The 14981-nt window shown below is 39.4% G+C and overlaps 1 protein-coding gene across 4 annotated transcripts in view; it reads left to right on the forward strand.

Moving 5' to 3' along the window:
* Nucleotides 1–14981, forward strand: part of arid1b (AT rich interactive domain 1B (SWI1-like)) — a 68689-nt gene that overhangs the window by 21359 nt on the left and 32349 nt on the right. For all 4 annotated transcript variants that reach the window (XM_052535742.1, XM_052535741.1, XM_052535743.1 and 1 more), the window contains exon 4: nucleotides 541–639. In XM_052535742.1, the coding sequence (XP_052391702.1) occupies nucleotides 541–639 (99 nt within the window). The remainder of the gene's footprint in view (nucleotides 1–540; nucleotides 640–14981) is intronic.

Raw genomic sequence — 14981 nt, forward strand, 5'->3', positions numbered from 1 at the left:
TGAACTTTATATTTATCAAGAAAATAAAATGTAAAATCGTTTCCGCAATGCAGCATATTAAGTGTATAGTTTTTAACATTGATAATGTTTCTTGAGCAAGTCAGTTTACTAGAATGATTTCTGAAGGATCATGTGACACTGACAACTGGAGTAATGGCTGCCTGAAGTTAAAACATTTCTTAAAATAAAAATAGTTTTTTTTTAAGTGTAATAATGTTTTACAATATTACTGTTTTTACTATATATTTTCAGATTGCTTAATTTTATATCAGTGCACAGTCTGCGTTTCATTCATGAGACTTGCCTCAGCATTTCTGCGTGAACAGCCATTCTTCTTGTGTGAATCACAGTTTGTTGATGAAACTAAATTATGGGCTGGTGTCATCATGCTGTCTGCGACTGTCTAATTACCTTATTCTGTGTGGATCAAGGACTGCTAATGTCCAGTACCTTGACACAACTATCCGGGCAGTGTGAGCCCTTCAGTGCCTGCATGAATTTTTTCATTTTCTCATCAGTTTTTCTCTCTTTTCTCCAAAGGAGACTCTGCAGGAGGGATATGTCAGCAGGGGCCAGTCTGGAAAATCAAACCACGATGACATGGGTCTTACTCAGCAGGAGCGCCCGTCCAGCCTTCCGGTGAGACATTACAGTCCAAAATTGGTCTGAGATTTTAGAAACCGAATGGTAATCGATATGACAGTGTATTGGTCTTGGCAGAATAGATCTGCTAAGCTGCTGCTGCTGAATTACTGCTGCTGTTGGTTATTGAGGTTGTTGTCCTTTATTGCTGCTGCAAAGAAAGTACAGGAACTTGCTACTGTCAACACATACGCCGATACAGTGCTGTGATAATTTAAGCCATACTGCTGCTGCACAAGTAACATACATAATAATAACCCATAGCAGATCAATACAGGTGGCACTGGGGAAGAGGAGGGTTTTACAGGAACTCTAATCAGCCATTTAAATGTAAAGCAGCAAGCTCATTGGCTGCGAATGCAATATGGTGACATATAACAGTGATACATAATGGATATTTAATATAACAGTGATGTGGAGAGACATTGTTGAATAAAGTCGTTATTTTTGTTTTCATTGCATACAAAAAGTATTCTCGTCGCTTCATAACGTTTGATGTTAACAGATATATACATGTTGCACATTTCTTAAACCGTAATAGCCGTCACAAAATATGTTAGAAAGTGGAAACGGGTCGTTTTTGCACTTTTTGGGACCATTTCGTTCATCCGGTTAAAAAAGTTACGTTCAAGGCATGTGATGTAAACCCGAGTCATTTGAGTGCTCATTGGCTGTGTGGTTGAGCTCCCATTATTCATGAGCAATGTAACATTATACATGCCAAAGGACTCGTCTAATCCAATAACTGCGCCGTGATTTTTATGAGCTATCCCAGTATTTATGTATTGGAAAACCGCAGTCGTGTCACTTGTTGTTGTGTTTAAGAAACATGTATCGTGTTTGTGCCTTTGTTTAGTGCAACAACACAAAAGTGTGGTTTTCGTTTCGGTGTCCTACAAAACACACAGAAAAAATGTTTGCAAGTAACATTTCTTACCGTACAGTTTTGTGTATTGGGGACTAGTGCAAAACCGGTTTTGCAGATCATCTTTTTTTGAAGAAAAATGCCGTGCCAGTTCCTGTCCTCTCTGTCGTCTGCACAAATGAGGTATGCACATCGTCGTCAAAATTATTCCGATATTATCGCTAATATTCGATATATCGCCCAGCCCTAATCGTGACACGTATCGCATCGCCTGTTTCTTGGCAATACACCGCCCTAATGTCAAAACCCCTGCCTTACAGTGTGATGTTGTCTTTCTTCACTGATCCATCAAAATATTCCCAAGGATCAAATGATTTATGAGGATTTCCAGATTGCTGAAGGAATTCCAGTTACCATCCATTTCCTAAAACTAGTCTTTCAGCCCTGCTGCCCTCATAAAGCTCTAATGTTTCCAGTGAGCAGAGAGTCAGATGATGCTGCATGGGTATTTAAACAAGAGGAACTGCAGTCTCTGGTGCTGTCATGATGGGTTTCCCGCAGGGGTTTGACGACTGAGGTAATGTTGTTTAAAAGCCCCAGGCGGCTGCTGGTATCATGCCAGCAGACCTATTTTTAGATGTGTCTGACACAATGGCCCAGTGAACTCTCAGCCAAGGACAAAGAGAATAACAGCAGAATGAACGGCCAGTCTGCACTGTGTGTGCGTTTGGATAATTATCTCACAGTGTTTCTCACACGGTAAATTACTACACCAGATCAATGGAAGAAAAGGACAAAGAAACACAGATGTTCAAGTAGCCTGAACTACACAAATGAAAAAAAAAAAAAAAAGAAAGAAAATCTAGTGGAAAAAGCTTCAGAAAACATGAGACCCAAGACCACAGAGAACATATTTTTCAGTCTAGGCTGTACTTTTATCCTTCACAACCTCAATTTACAAAAAAAGTCCACTTCTGCTTTGTTTGACCTAACAATGGAAGATGGCAAACCGCTAAACAAATGTGTGTGTGTGTGTATATATATAAATTTGTCTATGAAGTCCTGGGTCTGGTGATGGTGTTACTGTGGCAGTATAATGACTAACAGCCAACCCATAAAAATGAACTGATGTTTCACTGAATCATTCCTACAATGAAATTGAAAATAGGAGCAGGATCAGTATGATGGCAATAAGAAAAAAAATTACATGCATGTGTTTTGGAGAACCTTTTGGAGCTCCATGTGTCAGATGCTGGAGGAAATTTGCCCTTTGGTCTTCTACACCTGGTCGTGCTCCTAATTGTGGAATCCCCATGAAATCTGACGTGTTTTTAAGCACATTTGGCAATTTGTCTCTTTATTTATGTAAGCAGAAAGTAATCCACCTTGCTGGCACCAAAAACAGTGCACGACATAATCCGTTGTCATGCTTCCTGACTGCATAAGGTCTTTGAAATTTTAGTAAACATTTTTAAAGGTATGATATTGTAAGTTGATGTGGCCTTCAATGTGACTACATTTGCCTTTGGAGATCTGGAGCTTTTAACCTGTATTATAAAGTACCATTTGAAATGGGGAAACAGCCTTGAAAATGTGTGCCACATCCAGAAATGTAAAAACATCTCACATGTCATTGTACGGTGTAGTTTGTGCAGCATGCACGTTAAAGAGCCCATCAAATTAAACAACACATTTTTAGTTTTTTTTTGTGTGATATTGTGTTCATAGTATCATAATACTAAGTAAAGCACATTTTAGGCACAAATTACTTTGTCCATTCTTTTATCCACAAATAAAAATATTTCCAAACAGAATCAACTGCAGACGTGTTCCTGAATGAAACAGTATTGTGGAGCAAATAATTCAGTGACACAACAATAAAGGCAGTCACTTATTTTGTCCTTAAATCAGTTTGAACAAACTGGTTGAGTGAAAGATTCAACGACTCACTTAAATATCAATATTGCATGCACTAACAACTAACTTGAGGCTGAAAGCCTGCCTCGAATACTGCAAACACAGACAGGTGGAGCAATACAGACAGTGAAAAGTCTGTTGTACTAAATGACGTTTTTATTAACAAGATTCGGGAGGAGCGAGTAAGATACTTAGCCTAATCGACACATGTTGACCATAATCAAGTAATCAATCCCATAGTATAAATATCGCTGACTTACCTCTATCCATTGACGGTTTATCAGCATCCCTCCTCCACCCCATCTTCTCAATTTTAGTTCACTTTATGAATAGAAGGGGAAGGGGGGGTACTCTAGGTTCGGGCCATTCCCGAGCTCGGAGCCCTTCCCTGGACAGCACGCCAAATATGCATACCATACCTCAGCTAATTATATGTAAGCGTGAACTAGTGAAATATGAGAACTCATAAGAACAGCTCAAATCGAGAAACAGAACTAACTGTTAAACAATGCAGGAGATCGTGCAGAACTTATACAGTCTTCTGTCAATCTTTACCCTTCCACTCATTGTGCAACGTCACACGAGTCGTGAATGGCTGTGAGAGTCGTGTCTTTGATGATATTAATTGTGATTGCTCTATCGCATTGCGGCAATGCTGCTGGGGTAAACATGTCCAGATACTCCTGAACCATTTGTACATGATGTAGCTGCGGTTTCCTCCTTTGTTTTCTATTTTCATGCATTTGTGGTTTATATATCATATAACTTTGAGAGCAGAGGGCCGGTGGGCTGCATTTGCTCTGTCACCCTATGACTTTCAATATGGTTTACAAATCTAATATGTATCTGATATCTGCTAGGCGGTCCTACTTCTTAACAAGTGTGTGGAAATATGCATTAAACCTTGAAGTGTAAATGCAGCAATTAACTTCCTCCAGGAAAGATAACCCAGTCTCGCTGTCTGAATGTGTTTGTCCTTCAAAGTGTTAACGGCCCTCCAGTCTGAAGACCCTGCAAAAGATCCTCCTGATGGTGAACTTTGTTGATTTGAATGGCAGCACAGACCCCTGCTGATGAGCTGACCTTGTTTGGGTGCTTCTGAGCCAGTAGAAGCTCTTGATGGTTCGACCTTTCAGATTTGTCTGTGAGCTGTCATTTTTCTTCTCAGTGGGGTTTTGGATTTATGGCAACTTCTCAGTCTTCTTCACACTTTCGGTCATCAAAGGTGTCTTTTTAACGGTTTACTTCACATCCTGTCCTGTCAGATTGATTTATGTTGTTACTATGTTATGATTAGATAATGGCATTAATGAGAAATTGAACAGGTGTTCCTACTAATCCTTTAGGTGAGTGTATATTCATAATTTATTATATAATTCAAAATGATTTATAATTTGCTAATGTTAAATTTGTAATTTATAGCATTATACTAATGCAAGTTTTTTTTCAGTCTTTGTTTTGGGTAATAAGACTAGATTTCATGATGGATTTTACAGACAAATACACCATACATACACGTAATTTTATTGTCATTTAAGATGTTATTGCAGCATTATTCTTCTGCGAAGTTGCTTTGAAACTGCCCATTGTGAAAGGAATGTAAATGTGAATAATTAGACTGGAATGGTACTTAAAACAACCAGTTGCTTTTGATCTTCACTTCTTCGGATAAAACCATCTGCTAAATTAAAAAAAGGTCAAGTAATTATGCAAACAATGCATAAAATAAGTTACCTAGCCTATGAATATTGTTGATATATGAATATTGGTAAAGAAAATGATTGGTCAAACTGATTACCGGCCTGTTTTTATTTGAAAGGATTGATTGAAACACTGATATAGCCTCACTGTTAGCATGATGACGTGTGTCACATCTGTAAGAGCTCTTCACAGCTGGCTTATCTTTTGTGTTGGAGAGAGAGGGAGGTTATAGGAACAACCTCAGTGCTGTTTTTCTGCGTATCAAAGCTTCTGTCACCTGCGGTTTGCTCAACGCTCACCTCTGTGAAGGGTAAAACGCTGTTCCTTGGCAGCCTTTGTGTTGCTGTAATCGTAAATGGCTTTGTCTCACACACTCACACATACATTTTATTCATGTCTCCCCCCGTGTCATCTTTCTGAACAAATATTGCTTTGGTGTTCTGCTTTATTTTTTTAACCCTCTTTTACGTGCCTTGGGTATTATGGGCTGGCAGGGAATCTCTGTACAGTTTATCCCTTTTTTACCTGACGCTTTCAGAGTTTCTCTCCGCTTGCGTTCAGATCTTCAGTGCTCTGCAGTTGGGGAAAACATTAAGAGGTGAAATGCGTATGAGCGAGAGCGAGATTGATGGCCTGCGTTTCTCTCGTGGTGGGTTTTGCGCACTCTGCCTCGAGCCGTGGGCTTTTTCATCATCTTCCATTAAAGAGAATTTGAAATGCGCTTCCTGGCCTCTATTTATTTAATCAAGCACTTCCTTTAAAAGACGAATCAAATAAACATGTGCTGGACCTTGCAGACGTAATTAGACTCCTTTTGGTCTCTCCTAGTCAACTCTTCCTTCTTTTTTGCCTTTTCTGTTGGAGGAGTTGGGTTTAGAAAAAGCTCTCAAGGATGATAGATGATGCTCTTCTCTAGCTTATAGAATCGAGGGATCACAGCTTTGCTCCTGTGTTCATCATGACAGCTGGTGTACTGAAGGTCACGGACCAGTCGGGTGGCTTTTGACTTTTGAATCGAAAATCTGTTAGATTAAAGGCTAAGTTCACTCACAAACCTCTACACACACCTCGGCAATATAATCGCCATTGGCTAGGAAATGTTTTAGTTTACTATTGCTATTTTACATACACTATTTTACCCTAAACCTAGGACTGGTGTTTTGTTGGTCATTCAGGTTTCTGTAAAAAAAAAAAAAAAAAGGGGAAAAGGTTAGTAATAAATAATAGTAATTATTCTTAAAAGATAGTAGTACTGCTAATTCTGCTACTATACTAACAATATACAATGCATTAGCATTGATGAGCTGCTGGGCTCATGAATATTAATCACGTTGTCAGCACCCGCTCTAACTGATTTGCTGAAATGGATGATAATAGATATGCTCCAGCCAATGAGATTGCTCTTTGTGCATTAGTGTCTTAGCGCATATCTATGCTAAACTTGCAATTAGCCTCTCTCACACACACTGGCGTCGCCGAGAGTGAAGATTTAGTCACATATGTGAGGGATTTACTTGCAATGTAGAGGGTTGACCAGGTGTATTACTGATGTTAACTCCGTAACGTTTGCCCCTTTGGTCCGGATCTTTTTCTATGATGCTAAGGTCACATGTGCAGACGTAATTAGAGTATTGTGAATGGATGACCTTAGCACGTGTGTAGTTTTGTTTTCAATATTTGGTTCACTTGCAAAAAAGAAGTGTGAAAGCAAACCGCGCCAAACAAAAAAAAAAAATCTACATTGTATTTGGTCCGGACCAAAGTAAGTGAACTAGCGGACTTTCCTATTTTAATTTTTATTTGTACTGATACCATTGGACATCTAAATTAACAAAAATTATTATAGCTTACAATATATCGTTATTGCAAAATAAAATTACTACTCTTTACTTTCACCTTCGATTATTACAACTAATGTTGTAAAATATAAATGAGTACTACATTTAGTACTACATTACTATAATATTAAAGCTTAAAATTGACTGATTTTTAAGCTATAGCATAATACTGTTCAAACTACACGATGACGTTTTTAAAATAATAATGTTACAATTGCATAATAATATTTTTACTTCAATTCGTTTTTTTATATATAAAAAATTAAATGGTGGCTCTCATCATTTTTTTTTATGGATTTATTCAAATATAAATTAAACGTAAGAACAATAAAAATTATAATGAATATGTTATATGGTGCATATATTTAGCAAAATACCCCTCTCTACAGTTTATTTTTCTATATGACTAATGAGTTTATGGTCACCGAATATGTTTGTTTCTGAGATAAATGTGACATTACATTTACAAAACTTTATATTGACATATTTGCACGACTGAAACACTGATTGAGCGATTAAATGGTAAAGGATTCAGATTATAAAGTTATATTCTTTCTTTTGACTTACCTTTGGTTGTTTAGTCATGATTATTTTGTCCTGAAACTGGTTTTAATGTGGAGGAGATGATCAGTTCATGTGCGCCTCGCGCTGCAGCGTCTGTTGAACTGAGCGCTACAGCAATCTATCACTCCACATTAAACAGCGCCAAAATGGCATTTATTATTTGAATACTGCAATACAATGGACATAAATTAAAACCAGAGACTTTGTTTCATATTAAAAGCACCAAAGCACAATGCTTATTGCAATTTATTGGATGGGAAGTGTCTTTCATTGTTCCGTCCATTAACTCAAAAAAGGCTACACTTATTGATTTAAGAATTGAGATCGTTCCATAAAAATAATAATCTATTAATATTGAGATATTTAATATTTTCTCATCCTATAAAATGCTTGCGGGCTTCTTTTTATTTCTACCACAGAAATACTGTATTTTGTCTCAAGGAATGGCTCCAGTGGACGTTTTGCGTAGTAAACTCACCTCCTTAACATTTAAGTATCCGCATAGTCCTTTTTACGGCTGGTGCTAACATCTGTCTTGGATGGCTTGATCACAAGAGGTCAGGGTCAGCAATGAAATAATGTGACTCCTATGTGTTTATGGAGTACTTAATTGGTGTGCAAGTGTAGAAAATTAACACCTTAGAATGTATGTCAGCCAATCAGAATCACAGATTATAGACAAGTCCCAGAAAGCAAAAAAGATTCCAGGTTGGAAGACCTAATTCTTGGCCTCAATCCACCTTTTCTCCTCATTCCTTTGAATCTAAGCACAATAAACAGAAACAGCGTACACTCTGGGTGTGTTTTCATCTCTCTTTTCGTTTATTCGTGAGCTTTTTTAAGACTAGAGATGTGCCTCCTTGAATTGCAACCAGTCTAGCCAACTAATGTTTATATGAGAGTCGGAGTGGAGACCTTAGAGCGGTTAATGAGAAAAAGCTGGGAAGACAGATGAGAGCTCAGCACAGCTTTCTGAGGCTGAATATTCAGAACCATAAATAAGAGGGAGGTAGAGCACGACTGAATCTGGGTTGTAGGAAAAACAGGAAAAGGTTTGTTCTAAAACCTGGTGAGCTGTCTTCTATGGCAGCATCCAATCTAAGCTCATAGGTGACAGTTATGGTACATTTTACTTGGACAGGAACTTGTGTCATTCAGATTGTGTTTCTCACACGAATGGGGCGGTATAAGATGGGTTAAGTCTTCTAAACTCACCAGCTGACGTGTCTGAAAAAAAAAAGATTGTTTTGGTAATCTATAATCAAAATCTGATCATTTGCTTCCACTCTTGAATGGCATTCCTTTTCTGATGATGTCAATTTGATGGTTTGGACAGAATATGCAGAATATAACCCCCCCCCCCCCCCCTCTTTTCAATATTCAGTTCGGTTGGTAATACGTCACCATAGGGGTGAGTGCTATATCGGTATGAAAGTGATAAATGGTTTTATGTTGTCCCACCATATGGATTTTTGTATACCGGGATATTGTTATATATTCATGAATTCAAATTGTGTATTTATATAGTTTTGTTCAGTTTGGTACGCTTTGCAAATCTTAACGCAAATTACGATAAAGAGTCAAGGCTAAACATTTTTGTCCTCTGTGTGCAACACCTTACTACACAGGCATTAGTAATCAAGTACTTAAGAGCATCCTAACAGACCAAATGAATAGAGCACAAATCGCCTACTCCCGTAGTTCCCAAACTGGGGGGCGCTAGTGTAGGCTGAGGTATAGTGTAGAGTTAGCGTATTATTTTGCAAAATAAACCTCAGCAGGGTGATAAAGACTACACTGCGTAATTTTCCCGCTTTTCATGCAGCCACTTGCTTGATAAGTAAATAATTGAACACAAAATATTCATCTTGATAGAACCCAGCGATGTTCTCTGCTGTGGATGCGGTGCAACGTGACATTACAAATCCATGACGGTAAACTGATGACCCGTTCTATTTCTGACGGACTGCAGCGCCCTGACACGAAGAACAATTTTAAATATTCATAACTAAGATAATCATGAAAAAATAGTTTACTCAAAAATATTAAGCAGCACAAATGTTTACAACACTGATGACATAAGGTCTTATCGCAATATAATATCGATATAGCCTGGACAGTGTAAAATATTGTGATATGAATTTTAATTCATATCGCCCACCCCTACGTCACCATATTGAAATAAAGTCGGTAGTAACTTCAGGTTCACGTTTTTTTTCCAACAGGGTTTGATTAAGCATATTGCTAAGCTAAAAAAAACACATTATGTATAATAAACCTTTTTCGCGCTTTGTCTGCCATCCTGGACAGTTTGTTGTTTCAAACTGAGCTTGACGCAGTACATTCTTTGATTGCGTTCTTCACAAAGGATACACGTGAAGCTGTCTTTGATTTTTTCCAAAAGAACTATCCACTTTTTGGAACAGACTTTGTATTAGGGGCCTGACTGATGCCTTAAAATTCTGCCTACGTAGGCAGCTAGGCTTTGGGGATTCACAAAGGCTTCTGCTGTATCACTGATCTCTGCTTGGTTTGATCATTTCCACTCAAAAAAGCAGCTCTCTTTCTATCCCCTCTTGCTTTACCCCCTCTCATTTTAGTCTTGCTGTCTACCCTTCATTCGTTTTTGCCTGTCCTCTTGTCATAGACTGCCTGTAAGGGGAGGATTGTGTCTTTCCCGCAATAACACAGCTGCAGTGAGACAGACTCGGCCGACTCACTCTCACCGCCGTTCTGCAGCGCTCTAATTTACGGAGAGCTTGAAAGAATCGTTGTTTATCCCCGAGCCCTGCAGGCTGATCTGTATCCTGTCAATGCGGCCCTCTCCCCCACCATTTCGACGTTCCTCTCGTTCGCTCCACTCCGTCTTCCCGTGCTCCTTTGATTCCACTCCCTCTCTCCGTGCTCCACAACTTGTTCTCCATAATTAGAACGAGCACGTAGGGGATGGAAACTGAGGGAGGGGAGAGAGGCGCCAGGGCCGTGCTGATGAGGCAGGCGAGAGAGCGCTCTGATTGGTTGAGGCGTTGGCAGGGGATGTAAGGGGGGATGGGAATCTGCGACGCCATTGGCTGAAGTTGGTCTTCGGGGAGGAAGTGAAGGATAGATCGAGGCCTAACTCGGCTGTGTGTGTGCGTCTCGTGCTCATTTTCTCTCTGAAGCCTCTACAGGGATCCAGGCTGCTCTCATCAACAGCTCATCAAATCAAGCACAGCCTTGCCGTTGTCTACTGTGTCTCACTCGCTCCATGGACGCATACATTAGTCACTGCTTGCGAAACACCAAGTCCTTTTATGTTGTCGTCGAAATCTTTTATCAGTCCTTTCATTTTCATTCGTTAGAGAAGTGCAAAACAAGGTAGTTACGAAATCAACTAGTCAGTGGATTGTTTGAACCGATTCGTCCTAAGTAATTCTCACCCCATGATATAAGGCTGGGTTCAACCCTAATTGCACACGTTTATTAGCAAGCTTTGCGTTTAAGGCTAGCTAGGTGGAGAGGAATAGAATGCAGATTTTGAACACGTCTGGTGTCAAATAAACAACATGAGATGTGTGTCAATTGCCAAATATGAACATGTATGGCTGTAGCGCTCTCGCACTACCACTTAAATATCAAGCTTAAAATGTAAGACAAAAACTAGTAAGCTTTACTAATAGACTATTCGTTGACCAATCCCTATGTTTCCACATAAATGACGAGCTGTCCTATTACAGCTTGTCAATAAGGACAGATAATCTGAAAGCTGTTTCGTGCCTTCAGGCGCTCTCATTGCCCATATTAAATTGCTAATTGGTTCAGTGGATCCAATTCTTTTTTTAATTTGGGATTCAAACAGTCTTGTTTTGTTAATTGATGATAAGGGAATTGTGGTCCGCCGTTGATGGATGACTCTCTGTCAAAGAAAACGCTACTGAAGCTAAAATGCCAGTGGAAACATGCTCCAGCTGTGACCTTCTGCAGACTGTCTGGGGAGATATAAAACCAACGGGCCATCGTTCCTCGTACAGTCGCTTGAACCCCAAACTCTCAAGTCAAGACCTTGACTAGGAAGTCGTTCAGCCAGCTTTACTCTCCGGACCTCTTGACTTTTGACAGGAAATTAAAGATGAATGTCTGCTTTTAACAAAGATCGGATTTGAGGATCACAAGAGGGGACGCTCTTGAATGTTAGTGTGCTGCACACAGAAGCCCCCTTTCGTTGCAGTATTGAGTCTCAAAGCAGCCGAGCTGGAGTGTGTCATGCAGTTGAGGTGAAGTGTGCTCGCCTCCATCTCTGTTTTCTTTCATCCGCTTATGTCTGTGTTGCTCCGGGGCAGAATAAAATGTAGCCTCTCAGGAATATGCATGTGCTTCAGATGACTATGATATAGTACTGTCGCTAAAATTCGCGAATCCCAAAATTGGTTTGCGTTTGCCCCTTCTCCCCTGAGCCCGATGAGTAGGGTCTCCCATAGAGCAGTGGTTCCCAAACCTGTTCCTGAAGCGCCCCCAACAGTGTGCATGTCGTATGGCTTTTTAATCAGACGATTCTTATTCAGGTCATCAGCTCGTTAGTAGAAATTCCAAGACCTGAAATGGGTGTGTCAGCTAAAGGAGAAACTGTAAATGTGCATTGAGGGTTTCAGGGACAGAGTTAGGAAACACTGCCTTCTAGCTCCTTAGTGGGATACTCTCAGCATAGTGCCCGGATGTAACCATGTACGTATAAAACAATTAAAACAAAATGTAAAACATTCTAACTGATGTTTTATTATATTTTTCATTCCGTATTAAAGCAGCAATTATACTTTCCATTCCACTCAGGCTCGAGGAGACCGTCTGAATGTTGCAATATTCATCATCTGTCCAACTGCAGACTGTTTTTTGTGTGTGCATTTGTGAATGATTTGAGCGCTCAAAAACATCCACTATCGTCCATATGTCCTTATGATCTTTACAGTATACATTGAATGGCTTGTGTGCTCAACCATTTGAGAGGTACATTGAAAAATAAGTATACACTGCCTAGTAGAGCTCTTGAGTCTTTGGAAAACAAACCTAGAAAAATGGTCGTAATGTGGCTTCAAGACAAAACATATTTGGAAGACAGATGGTACTTCCACCTTTGATTTGGGTGAAGAATGGAACATGTGCACCCCAGGATGTAGTTCATCAGCAGTGTCTTCCATCACTAGACTCCCGGCAATTGTTACCAGACAGCAGATGACGCCTGCAGCTGGCATGATGCCACCTCTGACTGTCGAGGGTGGGATTGATTAACTATTTTTTTTTTTTAATTTATTTAAGAGGAAATGCAGTTAATGCTAAAAAAAAACAACAACAACAAAAAAATTGGCGTATTCCAACTCCGCAATATAGATAGAGACCTTATATGGTTGTTATTAGCACTTTCACACTCACCATCCATCCAAAAAACAGTATGAGCAAAAGCACATGAAAACATGCATGAATTAACTCATCAACAGTGTATGGCTCATCGTCTTTCATTGTCAGTTGCATTCATTCGTTTTGTGTGTCCTCAATCTGGCAACCCGCATGAGTGTTGAGTCTGAAGAGGTGGTGGCTGGAGAAACAACTCTCTCCGACATTTTACATTTGCACCGCGGTATCCATTTCAGCTGAAACTGCACCTAAAATGTGTGAATGGGGCTAATGGAAGTCTTCATTCATTTTAAACCTATATGGCTGAGTTTCATAAACACTGGTGTCTAAACAACTAGTACAGATAGTCTTGACAGCCTGTTGTTATGCCCAGCCCAGCGTGGCTGCTCAAACAAGTACAATTGCAATTCCATTTTGTGCCACTAGTAGAGGAAAAATAAAATTTCAATAAAATTGTGATCCTATGGTCCTCCTCACATGGGGTGCAGTCTGTTTAAAGCCCATTTCCTTTAGCACAGATCTCAGTGTGCAGGTTGAAGCCCTGCGTGTGAGAGTGGAGCTCTCAGATGTTCTGGGTGAGAAATGATGGCTGGGATGACTTTGACAGGCCACCTGCTGAGCGAGTCTGATCAGCCATAGACGTCTCCTATCACTGCTGTCAACTGAAGCACTGACATCAGCCACAACAGAAAGCCACTGTCACACTTCAGTGTTTAATGGGCTGTGAATGGGAGCTGCACACAGTGACGTGGGTGTATATGTGATGGTAGCAATTTTACATGCTCTATCAGACAGCTCTTTGATTTTACCACTGACAAGATGAGATATGATGAGGTGACGGGAGACCTGACATCCTCTCTCACACAACTCTCGTACAGACACACAGAGCTTTTCTCATTATCAGGCAGTGCGGATAAAGTCATCTTTTGTTGTCCGTCCTTTTTTGTTGTTTCATTTTTATCTGTGTGTCTTAGAAGAGAGGCAGCTTCATTCATTTCTCCCTCTAAAAACACACACAGATGCACACAAGCTTGCTGTAATGATCTGTCTCTTTCTCTACTGTTTTATGGATGTTTTCCATAGGGATGTGTCGCGATGACTAGTCATCCAACAACCAAATAGCTTAGCGAGTTTGACTAGTTTTTTTCTATATATAGTTTTTATGATTTTAGCAGTTGGGTTTTAATTAGCGTGACACCAGCATGATCATGCTGTGTTTTAGATGTGAGACAATTTGCACAGTTAAACCCTCTTGGGAAAATTTGCATTTTTAAATTGCAAAGCCCCTTTCAAGATTTCAGAAATCTATGGCTATTGAATCCTGTCTTTTGTTTCTTGAGAATCCCACCATGATTTGGCCATTTTCAATTAAAAAGTAGTTCAACCGTATTATTATATATATATATATATATATATATATTTAAAAAAAAACGTGTGTAATCTGGTCATCTGAGCCCAAATCCAGCATAATTACTCAGGGCTTCTTGAAGTCATTTAGGCAATTGGTCTATTTCTTTGTTGATAGATTATGTCGTATTGCATATCCCTATTATGTCATAAAGTAGATCTGGTCCAGAATGTTAATGGAGTCATGCAGTGTTTAGCCAGTGCCTTTGTTATTGTGTCATTAAACATGTCAAATGTTTGATTATGCTGCAATGATTTGTTTAAAGAGGGTTTTTAAAGTAAACAACAAATTAAGTTCAACAGTGACCGCACGCTTTTCCAAGGCCTCGGTTCTTGGAGGATTTTTCTCATTCATTTTCTCCAGAAGGATTTCAAAACAATCAATAAAGCATTCTAAGACTTGAACCCAACCAACCAGCTCCAATATTAATCACACCATTACAAAATTGCATTTGAAACAAAGGAAGACAGAGTGCACTTATGAGAGAATGAATGAAGTGCTTCTACCATAAAGCATAACTAATGATTTTCACTTTGCATGCTTTTTCGTTTCATCCAAAATCATGTCTTCCAGTATTGGTTACTTTATATCCATGACTGCAGACAATAAACCTGTTCCAGTGCTCGAAAATGACAAGCAATGCTACCGCTTATTATGAAGT

This window comes from Carassius gibelio, chromosome A20 (assembly GCF_023724105.1).
Source record: "Carassius gibelio isolate Cgi1373 ecotype wild population from Czech Republic chromosome A20, carGib1.2-hapl.c, whole genome shotgun sequence".
Lineage (NCBI taxonomy): Eukaryota > Metazoa > Chordata > Actinopteri > Cypriniformes > Cyprinidae > Carassius > Carassius gibelio.